The sequence below is a fragment of the Penicillium manginii genome (genome assembly GCF_028828005.1).
Source record: "Penicillium manginii strain IBT 31320 chromosome Unknown utg000004l:1.0-7231830.0:1.0-7236170.0, whole genome shotgun sequence".
Taxonomy (NCBI): Eukaryota; Fungi; Ascomycota; class Eurotiomycetes; order Eurotiales; family Aspergillaceae; genus Penicillium; species Penicillium manginii.
Genome location: NW_026643105.1, coordinates 3,477,745 through 3,499,725, shown reverse-complemented (window position 1 = coordinate 3,499,725; position 21,981 = coordinate 3,477,745). Strand labels below are relative to the sequence as shown.

The 21,981-nt window shown below is 50.6% G+C and overlaps 5 protein-coding genes across 5 annotated transcripts; 3 read left to right on the top strand and 2 right to left on the bottom strand.

The window, feature by feature from the left end:
• Positions 1–116: 116 nt before the first annotated feature.
• Positions 117–1,132, top strand: N7533_005015 (putative pyrimidine 5'-nucleotidase; the record flags this gene model as incomplete). Its single annotated transcript, XM_057101665.1, has 4 exons — positions 117–185; positions 287–311; positions 456–881; positions 954–1,132. 4 exons carry the CDS (start codon positions 117–119, stop codon positions 1,130–1,132), a joined length of 699 nt encoding a protein of 232 aa, XP_056961295.1.
• Positions 1,133–1,547: 415 nt separating this feature from the next.
• Positions 1,548–5,754, top strand: N7533_005014 (uncharacterized protein; the record flags this gene model as incomplete). Its single annotated transcript, XM_057101664.1, has 2 exons — positions 1,548–1,967; positions 2,032–5,754. The coding sequence occupies 2 exons, from the start codon at positions 1,548–1,550 to the stop codon at positions 5,752–5,754; spliced, it is 4,143 nt and encodes a 1,380-aa protein (XP_056961294.1).
• Positions 5,755–6,534: 780 nt separating this feature from the next.
• Positions 6,535–8,034, bottom strand: N7533_005013 (uncharacterized protein; the record flags this gene model as incomplete). The annotated part of the gene is made up of 2 exons (XM_057101663.1): positions 6,535–7,820; positions 7,914–8,034. 2 exons carry the CDS (start codon positions 8,032–8,034, stop codon positions 6,535–6,537), a joined length of 1,407 nt encoding a protein of 468 aa, XP_056961293.1.
• A 762-nt stretch (positions 8,035–8,796) lies between these two features.
• On the bottom strand, positions 8,797–11,080 carry N7533_005012 (OSTA/TMEM184 family protein; the record flags this gene model as incomplete). Its single annotated transcript, XM_057101662.1, has 5 exons — positions 8,797–8,947; positions 9,029–9,411; positions 9,487–10,533; positions 10,590–10,677; positions 10,983–11,080. The coding sequence occupies 5 exons, from the start codon at positions 11,078–11,080 to the stop codon at positions 8,797–8,799; spliced, it is 1,767 nt and encodes a 588-aa protein (XP_056961292.1).
• A 332-nt stretch (positions 11,081–11,412) lies between these two features.
• On the top strand, positions 11,413–21,253 carry N7533_005011 (uncharacterized protein; the record flags this gene model as incomplete). The annotated part of the gene is made up of 3 exons (XM_057101661.1): positions 11,413–11,468; positions 11,521–11,556; positions 11,617–21,253. The coding sequence occupies 3 exons, from the start codon at positions 11,413–11,415 to the stop codon at positions 21,251–21,253; spliced, it is 9,729 nt and encodes a 3,242-aa protein (XP_056961291.1).
• Positions 21,254–21,981: the final 728 nt, after the last annotated feature.

The following is a 21,981-nucleotide window of genomic DNA, read 5'->3' as shown; positions in this document are numbered from 1 at the left end:
ACACATCTTCCTCCATGCATCGCGCATTTGGTCGTTTTGGTCAATTCCTACGTCCTGTCTCATCTTTACCCAGAACTACACTTGGCTCCCCATTAATCCCTCGTTGGAATTCCACAATGACTGCAGTCAACGGCGCAAACGGAGGTGACTCACGGCCTGTCTTCTTCTTCGATATTGACAATTGTGTACGTCTCAAGTGATCAATTCACATGTTCGCGCGTTTGTATGGTTGGATACATTGACTGACATTGTTTTTTCACTTTCCAGCTTTACTCTAAATGTACAGTTCTACCCCGGACAGTTCTATCCCGGTATATCTGGAGCCCCGACAGCATACTGACTGACAGCTCCTTCTAGCATGCAATATTCACGATGAAATGCAGACACTCATAAGTAAACTATCCTAAAACCCGTGGCAGCTGTATGCACAAACTGACAGCTTTCCCCCATTCCAGATAAGTTCTTTGTCAAGCATCTAGAGCTGACTTCGGAGGACGCCCATATGCTCCACCAAAAGTACTATAAGGAGTACGGCCTGGCCATTGAAGGCCTGACACGCCACCACCAAATTGATCCTCTTGAGTTCAACGAAGAAGTGGATGATGCTCTTCCTCTTGACAGGATCCTGAAACCTAATCCCATGCTGCGCAAGCTGTTGGAGAGCCTGGACACCACCAAGGTGAAGCCCTGGCTACTCACCAATGCCTATGTCAACCACGGCAAACGGGTGGTCAAGCTGCTGGGAGTAGAAGACCTCTTTGAAGGTATCACATATTGTGACTATGGCCAGTTACCATTAGTTTGCAAACCCAGCCAGGACATGTATGCCAAGGCAGAGAAGGAGGCCTGCGTTCCCAGTACGGAATCGTGCTACTTTGTCGGTAGGTCAATCAGTTCCTTGTTCCGTCATCTTTTTATCAGTTCCCCGCTAACATACCATGTCCAACGTGCAGACGATTCACACCTGAATTGCACACATGCCCAAGCTCGAGGGTGGACGACAGTTCATTTGGTGGAACCAGGTGTCACCATTCCCCGTATCCCTGCCTCCAAATATCAGATCTCAAGTTTGGAGGAGCTCCGAACCCATTTCCCGGATGTTTTCAAATCGCAGGCAGCAGACGCTGTTTAGAATTATGATATAATGTTCCTAGAAGCCTGTTCGCTGATACTAGACTTGCGACAGGACAGGTCTTGGAAAGACATTCTTTGTTTCATCCAACTTTAGACAGTGGAATACCAGGAGTAAGAAATAGATTATCATGTTAATGAATCCAAGACTACAATGAATCTAGATGTAGAAAAACGAGGACGCCAAACCAGTTGTAGTGAACTATCAATCATGCATGTCTCCGCTGATATTGATGTTGAGTTTCTGTTTCTGCCTCAGGCGACGATCAGCGGAGCGCGTCAACGGAGACGTAGGAGCTCCTGGCCAGACTGGACTCCTTTAGCGCATCCCGTCTCTCCAACCACCAACATCAAACCACCCCTCCTTTTGGTCAACAGCTGTTCGTCGTCGTGGATCATTGATCCCTACATTCGCGATGACCGGACAAGAGATTTCCCCGGGTTCGGTCATCAGCCTGACCGATGGGCGACAGGCCACCGTCCGCTTTCTCGGCACCACCCACTTCGCCGTTGGAGACTGGATTGGCGTTGAATTGGACGACGCTACTGGCAAGAACGATGGCCAGGTTCAAGGCGAACGATACTTTCACTGTGAGCCAGGATATGGCATGTTCATTCGTCCAACGGCCATCGCCGCGGTGCTTGAACAGCCAACGCGGGAGAGTAAACAAAGCGTTAAGCCCGCCCCGGCGACTGCTGCCAGCAGACAAAGCGGAATCACTCCTGCTACAAGGAAACCAGGTGTGCTGCCTGCGACGGCCATCAAGCGACAGAGCACCAATGCGACTGGAACACCCACACCTGCACCGAGAATGGCCCCTCGAACTTCAATAAGGGTATCTCGTTACCCTCTCCCGTCCTGATCGAGCAGACCGTACTGACTGAGCTTCTCATATCTAGTCTCCTACGAAGTCCCCGACGAAACAGCTCTCTGCGGCTTCGAGCCGTTCATCACTAGGGGGCGCCCGCACTTCCACTGCCGCTCCGACTGCCACCAGACCTCGCCCGGCTGCCCATGCCTCCAGGCCCTCTACCGGTGCATCTACGCCTCAGCCTACCGCTAGAACCGGACGGCCCTCGGCGGTTGGTGCATCTACAAGGACTTCGCGAGCAGGATCCGCGGTGTCCAGCACAGCTGCCGGACTTTCCAAACGACCCTCTCTACGGCGGGTTGCCCCAGCAAAGGCGTCGGATGGCGGAGAAACCGGGGCAAGCGGCCAGTCAGAAGGCCCAACCGATGCGGAATCTCTTGATGCAGAAGGTGAAGCTCCTCAAGATGAAAGACGAACACCTGCTCCCGCTCCAGCACCTACGCCCAAAGCTTCCAGACAATCTTTGACTGCCCGGCCCGCAACAGCGCGTCCAAGTGCCGCCGGCACATCGTCTCGCCCCGCCCAGAATGCAGCGGTGACAAGAGAGCTAGAAGAGCTTAACACCAAGCTCCGGGTTATGGAAAAGAAGCGTTCTGAAGATCGGGAGAAGCTCAAGTCACTGGAGCAAGTGCAGACCGAGCGCGACAAGTTTGAGAATATTATTCAAAAGCTGCAGGCCAAGTATTCACCTCAGCAAATGGAGATCACGGAGCTGCGCAAGAAGCTCAAGGAAACCGAGGCTCGTCTCGAAGAGGTTGAGCGCATGCAAGCCGAGCATGAGTCGCTTATGGAGATGGCAACCCTTGATAGAGAGATGGCGGAGGAAACGTCCGAGGCATATAAACACGAGTGCGAAGCGCTTCGATCCAAGATGGAGGAACTTAATTTGGAGGTGGAAGTGCTCCGCGAAGAGAACGAAGAGTTCAGCAATGAGACCAATCCCGAGGATCGGTCTAGCCATGGCTGGTTGCAGATGGAGAAAACCAATGAACGACTTCGCGAGGCGCTCATTCGCCTACGAGACATGACACAACAGCAGGAGGGAGATCTTAAGGACCAGATCAAGGAATTGGAGCAAGATCTGGAAGAGTACTCTGCTGTCAAGTCAGACTATGAAGCTGCGAAGGAGCGACTTCTTGTTGCGGAGACTAATGTCGACGATCTCAAGCAACAGCTTGAGACTGCGCTGGGCGCTGAGGAAATGATCGAAGAGTTAGCCGACAAGAACATGCGCTATCAGGAGGAAATCAATGAGCTCAAGGCTGCTATCGAAGATTTGGAAGCCTTGAGGGAAATCAGTGACGAGCTGGAATACACCCACATTGAGACTGAAAAGCAGCTCCAAGAAGAGCTTGATTATAAAGAGACCGTCTTCAATGAACAGATCAAGAAAAACGAGCAGCAAGAGGAGGCTATCGAGGAGTTGGGATATACACTGGGTCGCTTCAGAGAATTGGTTACCAATCTACAGACTGATCTGGAAGACATGCGGTCATCGCAACAGATTTCAGAAGCCGAAGCTACAGACCTCACCACCCGGTCAAGAGCCATGATGAACCTTAACATGAAGCTCCAGGCCTCAGTGTCCAAGGCTCAGACTAAGTCCATTGATGTGGAGCTTAACCGGATGGAAGCTGAGGAAGCGGTACAACACCTTTCGATCATCAAGTTATACCTCCCCGAATATTTCGACGGTGAACGAAACTCTGTCTTGGCTCTTCTGCGATTCAAGCGTGTTAGCTACAAGGCCACCATCATGAACACCACCATCCGCGAGAAAATCTCCGACGAGTCCACGCTTGCGACCCCCGACGAACTTTTCCATTCCCATGAAGTTCTTGAACAGCTGCTCTGGATTACAACCGTCTGCAATCAATTTGTCAACCACATTAGTGCTTGCACTCCTGACGAGTTTATAAACACCAAGGCTGCTCTTTTCGAGATGGAGCCCGTCGAGCGCACATTGAACTTCTGGGTTGAGAATTGTAAGAAGAACGAGGTCAACATGCAGAAGTTTGGCGTGGAACTGCACCGTTCTATTGCTTTGCTTGCGCACTTGGCTGAGACTATTCTGCCATCGACACCGGAGATGTTTGCCGACGAGATGTGTATGCGTACGAGTCTTTCCCAGTCATATCTTGATCATGCTGCAAGCGGCATCGCAAATATCAGGGCTCTGGTTGCTTCAAAACTTGCAGCTCCAGAAGAATCCTCCGAAGAGGGCAGCGGCAGTGGCAGTGGGAGTGAGGAGAACGAATTCTCTCTCAAACAGCTTGACATCTTTGTGTCCCAGGCTCGTGGCTTAAAGGTGGCCACCGGAAAGATTTCTCGGGCCCTCGAAGACCTCAGGTCACGATCCATGGCACCTGTAAGAGAGGATGCCGACGAGATTTTCAAAAATTATGAAGGCGCCACTCGAGAGCTCTCGCAGATGACTCGAAAGCTGGCCCACGGTATCGTGGTTCTTACTAGTGACGAAAGTCGCACAGAACCATTTGCTCTCCAAGAAATTCTGGACAGCATGGCTCAGTCATTGGCAGGTATTGTGACATCTGAGGATGGCGCTCAGGATCCCAAGGATCCAATCCTACTGCTCCTGAATAGACTGCGCGACTTGGGTGGCCAGCTCGATGGGCTTGACTCAATTTCCTCGAATCTCTCGCGTACAGTCGAATTCGAGAGAGGCGCATTCCCTTGGATCGCTCGAGCGGAAGAGTTGAAATCTAACAAAACCATTTCACCGGATGCGGACGAAGAGATTCGTCGCTTGAAGAACGAGGTGCACGAAGTTTCCACAGCTCTTGGAGTCAAAGACAACACCCTCGAAGAGCGGGGGATCAAAATCGAGCTCCTCGAATCACGCATGCGCGAGACAAGCAAGAAAGCCTCAATGGTCAAGGATCTAGAAACGAAGATCGAAGAATTCCAGTCCTCCGAATCCGAGCTCCAAAAGCTCGTTGAACGACAAGCAGTCGAACTCCAGGCCGTCGAAAAAGAGCGCGAGGAAATCAAATCCCGCTACGAGAAACTGAAGCACATGTCCGGCGCTGCCGGCGTGACCACCACCGGAGACGGCATCGTCATCGACAACGAGGCCTCCCTTGCCGCTATGCAGGAGAATGAATCCCTCCGCGCTGAGGTTGAAAGCCTGCAATCTGCCGTTCGTTTCCTCCGAGAGGAGAACCGTCGCTCAAGCCTTCTCGACCCTTACTCTGTACAGCGGTCAACGGAGTTGCATGCCTGGCTGGACGCACCGCTCACCCGAGCAACCCCCACCATCGAGCAAGAGAAGATTCAGCGCACAGCGCTGGAAAGCCGCGACGTCTTGACTCATCTCCTGAAGTTGACCAAGGAAACACGTGTCTGCGACTTGAAGTCCACAATGGCCCCCGCGGCTGGCAGCGAAGAGAACGAGAATACCAACCGCAACGCATGGCGGCCCTCAAAATCGCGTCTGCGCTACCAGGTTCTCCAGCAACGCGAGAATTTCGAGCACTGGGCCGAATGGCGCGACGACATTGTCCACCACGAGCGCGAGCAGGACCGTTTGGCGGCTGCGAAGCGTGAACGCGCGCTGCGTGACCGTATGCCGAAACATGCGCATAAGGCCTCTGTTGAGTTTCCTCAGGGACTTGGGCATGGGATGATGGGTCGGGCGTGGCAGATTCTCGGCATGCAGAATCAGAATCATCGGAAGGCTGGTTCGGTGAGTATGCCTGCGGATGGGTTGGAGATTGTGTCTTCGGACTAGGCTGGGACGTTCTAGTCTTTTGTGTACAGCAGATGTTTTTTTTTCTTGTTTCTTCTTTGTGTGTGTGGCTTTGACAAGATACCCCTTGCTGCACATTCCTTACATATTATCTTTGTGCTTTCCTCGTCTTGATATTCTGGGGCTTTGAGAAGGCGGATCGGCGATCAGCTATACTGATTCCCGAGGTTTGGGTCCTATTCTTACATTGCTGTATAGAATCCAATAGATATGTTGAATAGATCTATGGATGTCTTAACTAGATCCTATCGTAATCCAAGTTGGAAATTACTACTACCTAGGTAATACCTAGGTAGCAGCTCCAGGCCGGCTTGGAGCATGAGGCGCTGGTACTCCAGGCTAGTAACTACCTGGGCTACCTCAGCTACTGAGTCGTACTCGTAACTGCAGTCTTGGAGGAGAAAACCGTGAGAGACTTCCAAGTTTAACCTCCAGGGCTTCTATTGAAAGAACATTGTATGTATTGCAAACAACCCGAACATTGATTCAACTACCCATTAATAACTGTATACTAATACCAGGATACAGATCCCCTAAGCACGAAATCAACATAGAAAAACAAAATTCAAGATCCAACATCCAAGGGGTATTCCATCACAAACACCAATCAGCGCACAATTATATAGAAATCACGAAATCACCAAAAAGTCCAGAGAACTTGAAGTTTTCTACCAGCGGGAGTGATTCCCGAACTCAAGGTAAGCCACGCTATACCAAGCGTAACGAGAAGATCTGCCCAGCCTAGCCATTGCCATCAAAGCCCTAAAAGGCCAAACCAACATCGGTCCCCTCATACCTGGGGAAATCCTCAGGCCGGGCAGTCCGAGAAAGCTGATGCTGCGAATGACCCTCATAAATCGTAGGATAAAAGCCACCATCAACATCCTTCTCTGTCGGGCTCGCTCCGGATAGCGACACCCTAGGCGTCGAGGACGCGGTGAAGGAACTCGAGACGGAGAAATTGGGCCGTCGGTTCGTCGCACCGCCTGTGATAGTCGTCACCGTTGAGCCGACGGTCGTACCGCTCAACGTCCGCGTTCGCTCCCAGGCGAATCTGTTTTCACCGGCGAGGGAGACGGGCTGGGAGGGAGAGCTGGAGACGGAAGCTTTGCTGCCTGGGAAGAACCACTGGGTCATTCGGTCAGGGAGGGCGGGTACTGCGATGGTGTTGCGGGTTTCAGGTGAGGGGCGGGAGAGGGAGGAGAGGCGGGATGGCATTGTCCGTGAGCTTGCAGTTGACGGGGAGTCTCTGGTTGAGAAGGGCGAGTCGGTGATGGTAGATGTGTCGCTGGGGTCGATGTCTTTGGGACGGGGTGTTTGGGGATCTGACTCTGAGGACGAGAGAGTTTGGGTCTCGGCGTGGTTTGAGTATGTTTTTAAGGAGAGGACGTTTGATTCCCAGCTTGATGGGTCGAAGGAGGGTGTGTTGAGATCTTCTTCGCGGATGGTTGTCTCGATGGGGTTCACGAGAGAGAAATGCGGGATCAAGGTGCTTGCGATGCGGACTGGCGCGGGGGAGTCGATTGGATGATCGGTGTATACGGATGATAGACGATCTCGTGAACCAACTGGTTTTCGAGATACGGCTACTGCAGCATGGCTCGATTGACAGCGCCGAACTTGAATACCAGGCGGAGTGAAGGCCCGTGGAGGGGACGCTATAGTCTGGCGTTGTTGGTTGTCTTCCAGCTGAAACTCCTCGAATGAGGGCAGGTCTGATAACCGATGACCAGATCGGTGAATGCTCAGTTCCAGGGGCTTGTACTGCTTCGGCAACGCCGGCAAAGACTCGAGGTGGAAGGAGTCGACTCGACGAAAGTCTGTTGGTGCGCCGATTCTCAACGGGGTTGCTGATTGTCTCTTCCAGGACATACTTGCACGGGTTGATGCCCGAGATGCAAGATGCCTCCCCTCAACTACCCATGATGATAGTGAACTCTGGCGATGATGATAACCACCGGGGCTGGGGAGATCATCATACACGACTAGTTTCATGGGGGGAACTAGATGTGGTTGGGCATGGCATACTTGCATCTCCCGTTCGATGCCTATTCATCAGGATGAATTAGCCGCTTATAGATGGATATGGATATGGATATGGATATACTCGATGTATTCCGGTTCACTTTGGTGTAACGTACCTCTTTCTTTCGACCTTCGACCCCTCTCCTCCTGCACCTCTTCATGCGGCGATAAACAAGAGACGCATGACCGAAACCAGCCGGTGAAGAGCGATCCCGCTTGTTCCAAAGCCAGCATCATGGCGGCCAGCGCGTTTGGGGAATCAATCCATCACCTTGCCGGAAGGCGAAAATTCAAGAGAGAGAGAAGTACAAAGGATGGGAGACAAACAAAGAAACAAATATCAAGGAGAAAAGGGAAAAGCGAAAAGAACGAAACGGATTGCCAGCAACGACAAGAGTCGTACGAGGAGAGAACTAATGACCAGCCCCCACCACGACAGGACGAGGATACCCCATTCCGCATACACCATAGGCAAACAGAGTTCCTTACTCGTCCAGGGACAGTAAAATGAGAGACTCTTGGGGCCGCTAAGGAGCGCGAACTAAACCCGGATGAGTAAATCATCCTGGCGCTCACAGAGTGAGCACACACCATCGTTGGTGATGATCACCTTAGCGGGGGATGGATGTGGTGCCTGATTCGCCAGGATCATGTGGAGATGTCACAATTGGGCTTATCGAGAGCTTCTGCCATGGTCACTTTGACTAGGGCGTTGAGCTGCAGTGGGCCGGGCGCGTAGAGGAGGGGCGGGCCAGCACATCAACAATGGCACATTGGCACATGTTTATGCCTTTGGGACCCATGGCGTTTCATTTGTTTCATTTGATTCAGGTCGATTCAGGTCGTGAAGAGAGATTGAGGTGTAGTCCGTAGATGCGGTGTCGGGGAAGATCACATGGGGTTCGCGACTACATACAACTTTATTCTACTGTGGGCAACTAGAGAAGTGACAGGTAAAGCACCCCAAAATGATGAAAAATAATACAGAAAACCCTATTTCTATCGGCCCCATACGTTATTGTCCTCCTCCATGCCATCGTAAGCCCAGCGACCGGATCGATTCTCGCGATCCTCTGCAGGTTTAGCCGGGGCTTCCCTAGTCGGAGCTTCGGTCTCATTCTCTTCTTCGATTGGCTGGCCGGTCGGTCTCCTGGAAAATGAGAACAGGGTCAATCCAATCTTGGTCGTGTGCAGTTGTGAACCAATCGTGAAGGGAGAACAATGGACTTACGAGAATCGTCGGGTTTCACCACCCGCCCAAGCAGAGCCCAACTCCCGCTGGGTCTGGACTCGTTCTTCCTCTTCAGCCTCATGGTCCTCCACCACGAGATCCACTCGTTGGCTGGGTTGCGATTTCTGTGAACTACTGGAGCTCGCATTGCGCTGCAAGGGACGAGGCACCTCTGAGCTCCGACTGGACCTACGGGAGCTGTTGGTGTTGGCTTTGGCGTTGCCACTGTTGGCATGGCGTCTACCTTCACTACCCGATGCTCGGCCTTTCCGATGCGAACGGGCCTTCTTCACATCACCTCCTGCCTGAGATGATCCTTGGTAACTCTGGCTGGCTGACAGCCGTTGATCTCTGGGAACTTCGTTGGCTGTAATCACCGGGTACTGTCGGAAGTTAGCATTTGCATTTTGCGAAACGACACCGTGGGACCCTGAGCAAACTTGGCGCTTCCAACCTACATTCCAATCTCCGAACTCCAGCGCTCGTGCATTCGTGAAAAGTCGTTCATCTTCATCATCCATTGCCGTTTCAATCTCGCTGTACGATGATCGATATCGTTCGGTCGAAGTGCGACTGCCACGTTCGCTTCGACCACGTTGGCTTGAGTCCCCTCCGCCTGTTAGGAGAGGAGTGCGACTGTTGATCTCGCCGGGCTTGCTGGCTTCGCCAGGCTTGGGGATCCAATATTTCGCTTTTCCGCCGCGTTCATATCGCATTCCGTCCATCACTCGCTTGACTCGCGAATGGGATTCCTCGTGCGCGATGACGTTGTCGCCTGAATCGAATAGTCGGTATTCGTAGTTCTCCCCACGCACGGTAATCTTAGTATCTTCGACCAGGTCTAGAATGCCAAAGGCATCGCGCAGGGCATATTTCACCGGTAGTCGGGCTGCTGAAATCGTTGGGTCTGCATAGTCGTGCCACGAGAATGCATACCAGTGCACGATCGCGAATATGGGCATCTCAAAGCAGATGAGACTGTCCTGAATTGCCGCTGCGAGATTGTCTGGGGTATATCCAGCAAGGCCGTTGCCCATAGCGCCCAGCCATTGCAAGATGGACAAGAAGAACCCTTGCCAGTATGAAGCGAAGATAATGAGCTTCACAGAGAGGAATTTTGGGACAGGGCGGAAAGGAGTGAGGTCGTCATGCAAGCACACCCAGAACATGGCGAGGGAATACAGGCTAATTGTCACACTGAGGTTGTACACAATGCCCGTCCAGAGGTAGCCCGAGGTGATACCCAGATAACCTTCCTCATAGGTATCGGTCGCTTTCATAATGATCGAGACAAGTGCCAAAACAGGTTTGAGCCAGGCATACTGCAAGATACCGCGCTTGACGGCCAAGAATGTGTGGGGGTCGGAGATATCAATCTTCTTCAGAACATGATTGAGCGGCCATGCGTGCGAGACTGGAGGACGACCGTGTGCCATGATGATAACGGATCTTTCTCCGCCGAGGAAGTTGATGAGAAGCTGGAAAAAGGTGTAGATGGTGAAGGCCTGTTGGAGTCCAATATCAGAGCGGGTCTGCCTAGGTTTGAATCGGAGAAACCAACCTCATAAATATCTCGAATCGGATCCAGGAATTGTGCGGCTCGCAGGGAAATGATGCTTGTCCATGACGATGCTGCGTAAATTGGCACCCTGTTCTCAATCAGCACTGTTATTGTCCCCGGCCCCTGAAGTCCCCAGGCTACCACCAAATACTAACATCAATAATATGCGCACAACATATCTTTGGAGTAACGGCTTTCGGTAGTTTTTCCTATATCAAGCCTTCTTTTAGTATTTGGTCTCGAGAAGATGGGAGGTTGCGAAGAAAGGTCGTACGTTTGAAACCATATCGAGCTGTGAATTTCCAGGCAGACGTTAGCTTAAGGGTTCTGGAATATGGTTGTGGATGGGGCAAAAGAAGCCAAGTAAAAGAAAGAAGTAACGAAAAGACTCACACGAGGGAGAGTAGCGAAGCTACCAGAGCTGCAACACCAGAAGTTATAATGATAGCCTGCGCCAGGCTTGAGCCTGTTCCTCTGGGAGGGGCCGTCATGATGGGCTGAGAGTTAACAAAGCGCGGGTGAAAAGGCCGCGAATCTTAAAGACACCACTTCATATCGCCCCACTCAAGCAGAGACACGAAATCCGGCCGTCCAAGTGTGTCGAAGTAGCTGGCGGAAGCTCCTTTGAATGTTGGCAGGAGCAGACGTCGGCCGATGACGATCTCCTCGTGACACCGCCTTAACCCGCCCGCATTCCGCGACTGCCTCCGACGCCGATGCCGACAATCTCCAAAAAGAACTTCGTTACGCGCAACTGCTTGCGTTGGTTGCGAGTCATTCTGGACTCGAGGATGCTCATGCCGGCTGGCGATTTCACCGAGAAATGGCCAGTACTAGCTTGACGGCCTCCTATCTGACGCCGGACCCAAGCTTCAATTGGTTTGTCTCGGAGCTCCTGTTTGCCCGAAAATCGCGTTACTGATTGTCCTAGGTTTTTTCTGTTGGAGCTGATCGTCTCCTGTATTCTGTATGTATAGCGATATATATGACCACTTGATTTCCAGGGTGCTGTTGCTGACCAATTCAGGGCCCTTTTCTTCCTCCTTTACTTCAATCGACTATTTGCGACCCTCGTATCATACGCAATCCGAGCATACACCTGGCACTACTATCGCGTCTATATCGATATCAACGCGCTGCAGGTTTCGTTACTCGGTGGTCGAATATTCTTCAAAGGCATCAGGTACCATGGCGCCAACGAGACGATCTTCATCCACGGCGGTTTCATAACATGGAGATATTGGAAGCGCAATGTGGAGCGGACGGACCTTTCTGAAGTCCGGCGGAAGACAGGAGGGCTGGATAGACCCGAAGGGTCTCAAAGTCATTCTGCTGGCGCTTGCGGAAAAAACGATGACCGTGGGGAAGAAGGCGGCGTGAGAAAGGCCAAAGAGCTCCCATGTCGCGTCTCTATCAAGGTCTACGGCCTGGAATGGTTCATTTACAATCGCAGTCCAGCTTATGACAGCATCCTGGCAGGGTTTGGCTATACCAAAGATGGTGAATCAGACAATAATGAGGACATCCCATCTTCGCCAACTTCGTCTACAGGCTCGCAGCCGGAACGCCAGCATACCAACGACACGGTCAATATCCAGTCTGCAGACGAACATAAGCCAGCACCAAACGATCTGGCAGAGCACCATACGACGGAAAATGATAATTTGCGATCCCGAAAGACCGATATCCGCCAAGCTGAGCTGTCAGACCCCGTTTCAAATATGCTCCAGCTTCTCCCAGTGAAGCTTGAATGCGCCAAGGGCGCTGTTGTGCTTGGAAACGAGAATACCAGATCTGTATTAACCACCACTTTTGACAGTGCAACAGGAAACATCGCGGCATGCAGCGCAGGGCCTCTGGATCTTTATCGACAGCTCTTTGCATTCAACTTCAGTCACCCTGTTATTCAAATGCGCCCAAATCCCGACTTCAAACAAACTCAACTAGCAACTGCGAAAGTCCTGAGCACTAAAGAAGAAGAGGATCCTTCGCAGAGCAAAAAGCGACGAAATCTTTTTAGCTACCGATTTCACAAACGCAAGCTATGGCATGGTCTTCGAGATCTCGTCCCGTATTTTCAGAGCTCCGTGGAGTCCTTTCATGCCAGCATCAAGCAGGTAGATTATCTGCCACGAAGTGAAGCAGAGTTCCCAGAAGTGCGTTGGACGGGACTGTCCCGATATCTAGATCAAAGCAATGCCGACGACCATGAACAGTGGAATTCGGTTGAGTATGCCAGATTTTCGACGATCATTGACAGCCCTAGCTTGGATTTGACCTATTACTGGGATATTCCGGGACGGGTTGGTCCTCAACACCTAGCTTTCACCCAATCTGGCCATGATAAGACGGACAAAAACATCAATCAAGCTCTTCCTCCCGAATGGGGTATTGACATGAAAATCGCTGGCGGTACAATAAACTACGGGCCTTGGGCCGACAGGGAAAGAGTCGGCTTGCAAAATGTCTTCGTCCCAAATTTCTACCGAAGTTCCGATCCTGCAGAGCAATTAGCCCCCGGTGTCTTGAGGCAAAGTACAGCGTTTAGATTGCGTGTTGAGATCACCGGCGAGCTTGAACTGCGAATTCCTACCCGCGAGCAGTCAAAAGACTGGCAATGGAAAGGTCGAGCTGATGCTATCGGGGGTTCCTCGAAAGCAAAAACCCAACAGAAGAGAAGGAAATCACGCCCGAAAGAGGGTGAAAAGGGAACCCTTGGATCCGACATACGTCCCTTTGGCTGGCTATCTCTCTGTGTGGCAGCCGACTCTTCTGTCAGCTACGCCATGGACATGGTAGCTTCTAGTCTGGGCTTTCGAAACGAGCTCACGCTTGATCTGCGAGAGTCTAAGTTATCTTCCAGCGTGAATCATGGACTCCTCTGGCAGTGTCCTCGACAACTCATCACATGCGACCTGTCTAACCCTCTTATTTGGAACAGTCTTCGATCATGGCGATTTACTGTACACAGCCAGGATTTGGAACTGTTCCTCTTACGAGACCATATTTTTCTCTTAACTGACCTTGTCAGCGACTGGGCATCAGGACCACCATCTGAGTACTACACGTTTGTGCCGTTCATTTACAATATTGATCTCGTCTTTTCGAATCTTCGGCTTTTGATGAATGTCAACGACCGAAACATCATCAGCAACCCGACTGATTTGGAGGACAACCGATTCATTGTCATTATGGGCAACACGTTAACGGCGAATGTGGTGATCCCACTCAACAAATTTCAGCCTGATCAAAACGCTGTAGAATTCAAAGTCAATCTTGAAGAAGGGGGTGTGGACTATCTCACACCTGGCTGGGATACTTTGCATGCCTTCTTACCGGGGAAGTCTATGGCCACACTGGACAGCCTGTTCATCGACGGGTCCTACAACTATTTCCACATGACCTCGCCTGAGTTGACGGATACATTGGTACTGAATATCAAAGGAGGCTCGCCTCGAATGTATCTCTACGGATTTTTGATCAAGAGTTTCATGACAGTCCGAGAGAACTACTTTGGAGATGAGATGCACTTCAAAACCCTCGAGGAATATCAAGAACTAGTCAACGCCGAGCAACCACCGTCCAACCCCACGGGCATAAACCCGAACAGAAAGTCCAATGATATGGATGTATTGGTTCATGTCACTGTCGATAGCCCATGTGCGATGCTTCCCGAGAGTATTTACGACCAATTTAAATGCTCAAGGCTGCGCGCCGCCTCGCTTGAAGTTGATTTGCGGTTTACCAATTATTACATGGACATGCAGCTTTCAATAAGTCCGCTCAAACTCGACATGCAGTCAGTCCAGGATGATGGATTCACTTCCATAACAGGAACACAATTATTTATTGACGGCGTCTCGGCCTATGGTCATCGTTTATTTGGACTACCACCTGCCGAGCCGACATATGTTTGTAACTGGGATTTTGATGTTGGAAGAATCTTGGGTGAATGCTCCACGGACTTCTTGCAATGCTTGTCCTCAAGCCTTAAAAGTTTCGACTTCTCTTTTGACAACGAAGAAAATTTCCTCGCACCACTCTTCCCTCCTGTTCTATACGATGTGACTTTCTTGAGAGCAAAAATCAGCTCTATTCATGTCTCCGTGCTGCTGGACCAAACTGCCGTGGTCTTGAAATCCAGCCCGCTGACAACAAAATTCAATGATTGGGCCAATTCGAAGTTCTCAAAACGACTGAGCTTAGTGGTTCCTGATCTGACTATTGCTGCCATTGATCGCAATAATGTGGCCCAGGCTCTTCGAACACCCGAGAAAACTGTAAATACACTGGGTCTCGTCCAGCTCTCAATCGCGCTCAAGATGGCTATGCGCAAGAGGGACATTGGCGAGCTTCGTCGCCTGCAACAGGAACACATCAAGGCTCATGACAAACGAACTCATCGAGCACAATGGCTACTGTTCGACTGGGAAGATATTGGTCCAACTTCATCTTTTGCCGACGGGGAAGAAGATCTCTCGCCTCCAACAATGGCCATTCCATCCATGCCTGAGCCCATACAAGGAGGATTCGGGTCAAGGAGTATTCCATCTTACCATGGGTCGTCAAGAACTCATTCATCCGGTAGGAGCAAGAGGAGCTTCCTCATTCCTTCCGAAACATCGAGCCTTAAAAGCGTCAAATTTCACAGGAAGTACGATTCGCGAACGCTTTCAAGCTCTGAACAAACCCAACGGCCGGATCCTCCGTTCCGTGATGCTAGCTGGTCTAGCCGGGTAAAGGACACTGATAGCGTTTATTATACTCCCAAGTCGATCCCTTATTCTGCCGCAGCAATCCGAGACGCAAACCCTTGGATTCTACCACAATTCTCTTACTACAAACTTTCGCTTGACACATCTGAATTGCCATCTATCGCAGAAAGACAAAACTTTGAACAAGACGATACTGATAACAACAACAAATCCATGTTCCTGACATTCGAGGACGACCAAACGACTTACACCAACTTTGCCATCGATCTTCCTTTAGGAATCAGGGGGTTCTGTACTCCAAGGTTTCTTCACAGCATAGCATCGTTGCTTGACGGACTTGAACCCAAGCACCCCATTCAGATCATGGATGCTCTTCAAAAAGATGTCGTTTCTGACATTGTGGGTTATGACAAGGCCATGCGTCAACCAAAGAAAACCACGGCTGTCGCCCTGCGTATCCCGAGCATTCAATTGAGACTGGTCGACGTTTCCGGGTCCCGTGAAAACCCACAAATCAAGTTCCGCGACGTTTACACCATCGAGCTGTATCGACTTCGAACGGAGTTCCAAAGAAGAGTGCAGCGTCAAAAGGGCGACCTTCTTGAAGGTCTAAAGCAAGGTGTCACAGTCCACGCTGCGGCAGATCACGCATCTATCGCGGTGGAGGGTGGTCGAGCAGATTCATTCCAGGAGAAAGCCGTCTTCGACTGCGAGCTAGGTGACATGAACTTTTGGTTGGTCACCACACCCAACGTCCGGTCGCACCTTCAGATGCGGTACTTCAATACGGTCACATCTGCCAAGTCTGTGGAAGGTCTGGCGTTGCTGGTTCGCCGAGCGACGACAATGTTTGACTCGGTAGCCTCGTCTTTCCAACAAGTTTCATCATCCAGCAAACGGCGTCTGCGACTTCTGCTCTACTTTGTCACGCAGTCCGCTTCTGGTATCCCAGACCCCACATTTTTAGCGCGCATATCTTATGTGCTCAGAGTTGCTTCGACCCATTTACGACAGCACGACTCTTGGAAAATCATCTCTCGTATTCGCAATGTCTACAAGAATCTTCCCGTGCATCTCAAGCGGGAATTGGATAGGAATTGCCAAAGCGACAATTTGCCATTACCTCCCAATGCCAAGTCGACGGTTTTGACTGGATTTGATCAGTGGCGAGCCTGGGACTTAGCTCACGTTGAAAAAAGCTATGTCATGCGAAAAATATGGTCAACGCAAGAACATCAGCCTGCCACGAAAGAGCCCTCTTTGTCATTATCTTGCACGATCAAAACCTTCAAATTCTGTTTGGATCCCGGTCCAAAAGAAAGCGATCTCGTCGTTGAGAACCTGTCAACCATCACGTCAGTGATTCCAGAAATGGCAGTTCAGGGAAAGAGCCCAACGAAACACAAGAAGGTCATCAGTTGCCAGTTGTACAATTCATCTTCGGCTTTACGTCTTCGATGGGAGATTGTGGATCTTGTCGAGGGCGTGATGAAAGTCATGTCGAATATCACGCTGGAATCCAAGCCGGAACAAAAAACAACCGCAATCAAAGAAACGACACCCACTGAACTGCAATTTGTATTTGGCACCGACTTCGGATCCATCACCCTTGATGGCATCAACATCAAGCTTGCTTTAGTATCTCGATCTCTACGTGGTTCAGTCGTTCACAGTTCAGCGGGTACTAAAGATGCAAATAAGGAAAAGCTTGCTCTCTTGTTTAGTGCTGCAGCCTGTTCTTCGGAGTTTTTGAGCCAATCGACGACTCTCTTGCACTCAAATATCGCAGAGCCTTATCTCTTCTTCTCGCTTCTTTCTGAAGAAGATACCACTAAGTGCAAGCGTGACTGGAAGATCACTAGCTCATGCAAAAAGCTTCGTTTCAATATGAGGCAGGATCCGGTCAATCTGGCCCATACGGCAGATCTCCTAATAGCAGACGAGGTCTGGTATATTCGACAACTCATGGACAATGTCAAGATTCCCACGCAAGATACCGATGTGAATTCCGTGGCATCCAAGAAGTCGACTAGTAACACTGTCAATGTGGCAATGTTCCTAGATGACTACAGGCTAAGCTTTAGTCTTCTCCCGTCTTTGACCTATATGATCGTCGGTGACGTCGCGCGGATGTCCGTGATGCCAACCGAAAACTCGAAGATCGAAGTCGATTTCGACGTCAAGAAGAATTTCCACAAATTCATGTCTGGTGATGGTGCCCGGTCTCACGCTTTGTCGGTTCTTGAGATACCTCCAACCAACGGCCGGATTTTGGCAAATCTCTTACCCGACCGGAAGGAAGTGGAGATAGATATGACCATAGAGCTCATACAACTCGAAGCCAGTGCCGTGCGAAGCCTTCTTGCTGTATTGACTGGTCCCGACATCTCGCACCTTCTTTCAGACCTCAAGCAGAATGTTGGCGTTGTCAAGTCTCACCTAACGGACGTGCTTTCTCTAGAAAAAGAGTCACCGAAGCCCAAATCAGCTACAGAAGATACTGTTGTTCTGTACAAGTCGCGTCTCACGATGGCTGGAATTGAGATCCACGCCATTGCACCAGGTCTGAAGGGACGGCACTACTCAGCGGAGATGCTTCTCAGTCTGGGCATGATGCAGATGCGCCTCCAGAATGGTCTAGACCGTGGTTATACGATGGAATATCCAGAGTTCAGCATTGATGCCTCTCAAATTAACTTCGAGCTACGCAGACGCGAGCGATCAAAAAGTACGTTCTGTGGTGGGCTTTCCGCGGCGCTCAAATTACTTGGAACGTCGACCGTTCGTGAGAATGGAGAAATCATGCGCGCATATCACTTCACGAGTGACAAATTTGACATTGAATTGTTTACGGAAACAGCTGCTTTGGTGGTTGATATCGCAATCTACACGCAAGAACGGATCAAGACGCTAGACCTGTCCCATGAGGTCAAGCGACTTAGGAGGTTACGACATCGCAACCACGACGTACCGGAAACTCCATCTGAGACTCCCGAGATTCATTTAAACGACGATTACAACCCACAGGCGTTTTTGAATGCTTTGTACTCCTTGCAGTTCCTGGACATCCAGGTTGCCTGGAATATGCCTGCGGCATTGTCCGCCGCCTCAGGCAGACAGCCCGAGGACCTGGTCTTTTCTATCCAGCAGCTGGAGCTCTCTAACAAGAAGAAGAACGCGGCCAAACTTCGCATTGGAGATATGCAACTACAAATGGTGCCATTCCGCGCAAACAGGAAGCAGCGCTCTCTGAATTCCGCACTCATGCCAGAGCTCGTTTTCAACGTTGCTTACTACTCCAGCGGCAAAGACACATGGCTTGCATTCCAGGCAGCTGGCAAGTCACTAGATATTCGAGCGACGTCTGAATTCATCATTCCAGCGAACATGATACGAAATTCGATGGCGTCTGCATCCGAAGCTCTCAGGGAAGGCAAAGCTGCTTGGGCGACAAAGTCGACCCCAGATGATGGCAACGGCACCGATAGCAACAAAGATCGTAGTCTTTTCGGTAATCGACGCTTGCGATCTGTCTTTGTGGATGTTGATTTTGCAGGTGCCACTGTGACTCTGCAAGGCAAACAGGACCATGATTCCCAGAGCATGCTTTCCTCCACTCTCAAGGGCAGCCGGGTAGCGGAAGGCAAATACGGGCAATATGTTCAGGGCGATTCGGCGACGACTGCAACCCTTCGAGCACCAGGTGTGGCATTGAAGGTTCACTTCGAAGACAATGGAAATGACGATCCGGCCCTCAACGCCGAACTCAAGGTTGATCCGTCCACAAATGTGCTCTATCCGACATTGGTGCCCTTGGTTAAGCAGATGACTGCTACGGTGAAGGAGATAATGAGTGAACAGCAAAGTCAGCAAGGCCACCAAAGCCCACAAAATCAACGAAGTGAACACAGCCAACCGCCGCAAAACCGCCGCCCATCTGCGGCTTCCAAGCTGCAACCCCAGAAACTGATCCAGGAGACTCCGTTTGGACCGCAAGATCCAACATCGATTTTAGGTCGTTGCAAGGTCAATTTGGGATTATTGTTCAACAAACAAGAGTTCAGTCTGAGCTGCCAGCCAATAGCCAGAGTTGCCGCCACAGCACGATTCGAGAGCGTATACGTCACCGTCAACACCGTTCAATCGGCAGAGCAGGCACGCTTCCTAGCCTTGTCTTTGGCATTCAACAACCTAGAAGCTTCCGTCAAACACGTATACTCTAACGAGTCTACGGCAAGCTTCGAAGTCAAGTCTATGGTGTTGTCACTCATGAACAGCAAGCATCTCGGCCGCATGAGCGGGATGTCGGCTATTCTGAAAGTCAGCCCCATGAAAGTTTCACTGAATGCAAAGCAAGTGCAAGACTCTCTACTGTTCCAGGAAATCTGGTTGCCATCTGATGATGAGCCTAGCCCTGCTGCGACCCCCGAGCCGCCTGCGCCAACCCCCGAGTCTCACCAGCCATACATTGTTCAACGATACCAGCAGGTTGCCTCGGCGTCGGCATTCCCTTGGAATACCACTATCGCTATTGAGAAGTTAGAGATTCAACTTGATCTGGGCTCAACTCTTGGAAAAGCGCAATTCGCTATTGACAACGTATGGGTGTCATCGAATAAGACTTCTGACAGTGAACAGAGCATGTGTATCAACTTTGACAGTGTGAGCATTGAAAGCAAGGGCCGTATGAGCGGCGTTGTTGAGCTTCGTACTTTCAAAGTCCGCACCTCTATCCAATGGCCAGAGGAGAATGACGCGTCCTTGCATACTCCCCTCATTCAGGCATCCATTGCCTTCCATCATCTCCAGGCCAAGGTGTCGTTTGATTATCAGCCTTTCCTGGTCGCACACATTGCCATGTTCGACTTCTTGATGTACAATGTACGCGAATCCTCTGGGAAAGACAATCAGCGACTATTCAGTATGCTGGAGGGAGACGAGGTTCAAGTTTTCTGCACGTCTTTGACGGCTTCCCAAACGCTGGCACTGTATCAAGCGTGGCGGAGACTTGTGCAAGACAAACAATCTGCGTACGAAGCATCCCTGCGTGAAGTGGAACGATACCTTCGGCGCAAATCCACCATGCTCCCAGACCGAACGGAGATTCAAACAAAGGACCTTGCCACGAAAAACGACGAAGAGTCCGAGCAGGCGCCGATATCACTTCATACAGGGGTGGTTGTCAATATTCGCCATGTCAATCTCGGCGCATTCCCAAGCACCTTCTTCGACAACCAAATTTTCAAAGTGGAGGCATTTGACGCGGAAGCCCGATTTGCCGTATCACTTGATTCAGACAAAATTCACAGCGCGTTGAGCCTGACATTAGGTCAACTTCGCGTGGCACTCTCTGGCATCAGTCGCCCAAGCGCCGCCCAGCTCGAAGAATTGTCGGTAGACGAGATCGCCGAACGCGCCGCCAACTCCCGAGGCGGAACCATCCTGAAAGTTCCCCGACTGGTCGCTGGAATGGAAACATGGCAAGTCCCCGGGACCAGGCAGATTGACTACATCTTCCGCAGTACCTTTGAGGGCAAGGTGGATGTTGGCTGGAACTACTCACGCATCAGTTTCATCCGCGATATGTGGGAGACACACTCGCGAGCCTTGGCTTCCCGACTTGGTAAACCGCTCCCTCCTTCTGCGGTTCGCATCACCGGCGGTCCCGGTAGTAGCAGTGCCGAAGGAAGTGGCTCTGGATCAGAGCAGCAGGAGAAAATTACCGCCGTGGTCAATGTGCCACAATCCAAGTACACTTACACAGCGCTTGAGCCGCCCGTGATTGAGACACCGCAGCTGCGCGATATGGGTGAAGCAACACCACCACTGGAATGGATTGGGTTGCAGCGTGATAAGCTTCCCAATATTACGCATCAGATCATTATTGTTACGTTGTTGGAGATTGCGAAGGAGGTGGAGGATGCATATGGGACGATCCTTGGAGCGTGATTGCATTTGTGGCGCTTGGGAAATCCTTCTGGGATTCATCATGTGGCGTGGTGATTTTTTGACCTTGCTTGGGTCTCTCTCAGCACTCATTTTAGTTCTTGTACATACTACTAATTGGTCATTCTTATTGGAATTCCTTACTCTTCCAAGGTTGTCGTGTTAATACTGGGGCGAGTATCATTTTAACAAGTCGCCATCTTGAGCTCTCCAGGGCTGCTGTGGCGAAATGCTACTACCTAATCAAACCAAACACTACTAGTAGCGCTAAATCTCCATGGTATCTTTTAAGCTACCCGCCCAAATATGGACCCCTTTTTATATCTTTTCAAATGTTACCTCTACTTTATTCGATAATACAGGTAGATTACAGCTGTATATAACACACTCACCCGAGTCACGCGACCGTAGAGCCGCGCTTATCTCATTTGGTGTTACACAAGTCCAATAAATTTAACGTCTAGTACATACGACCATAGGGTGTGGAGAACAGGGCTTCCCGTCCGCTCAGCCGTACTTAAGCCACACGCCGGCAGGTTAGTAGTATGGTGGGTGACCACATGCGAATCCCTGCTGTTGTATGTTTTATTTTTGCTTTTATGTTTTTTCTGTTAAGATCATGTCTCCCGGGCTTTTTCAATCTGAACTTGACGGAGGGCGACAGGTGTTCGAAAAAAGGACTATTCATGTCTTCTTCCCAAAAGAAAAAAACTATATCCAATTTGATAGAG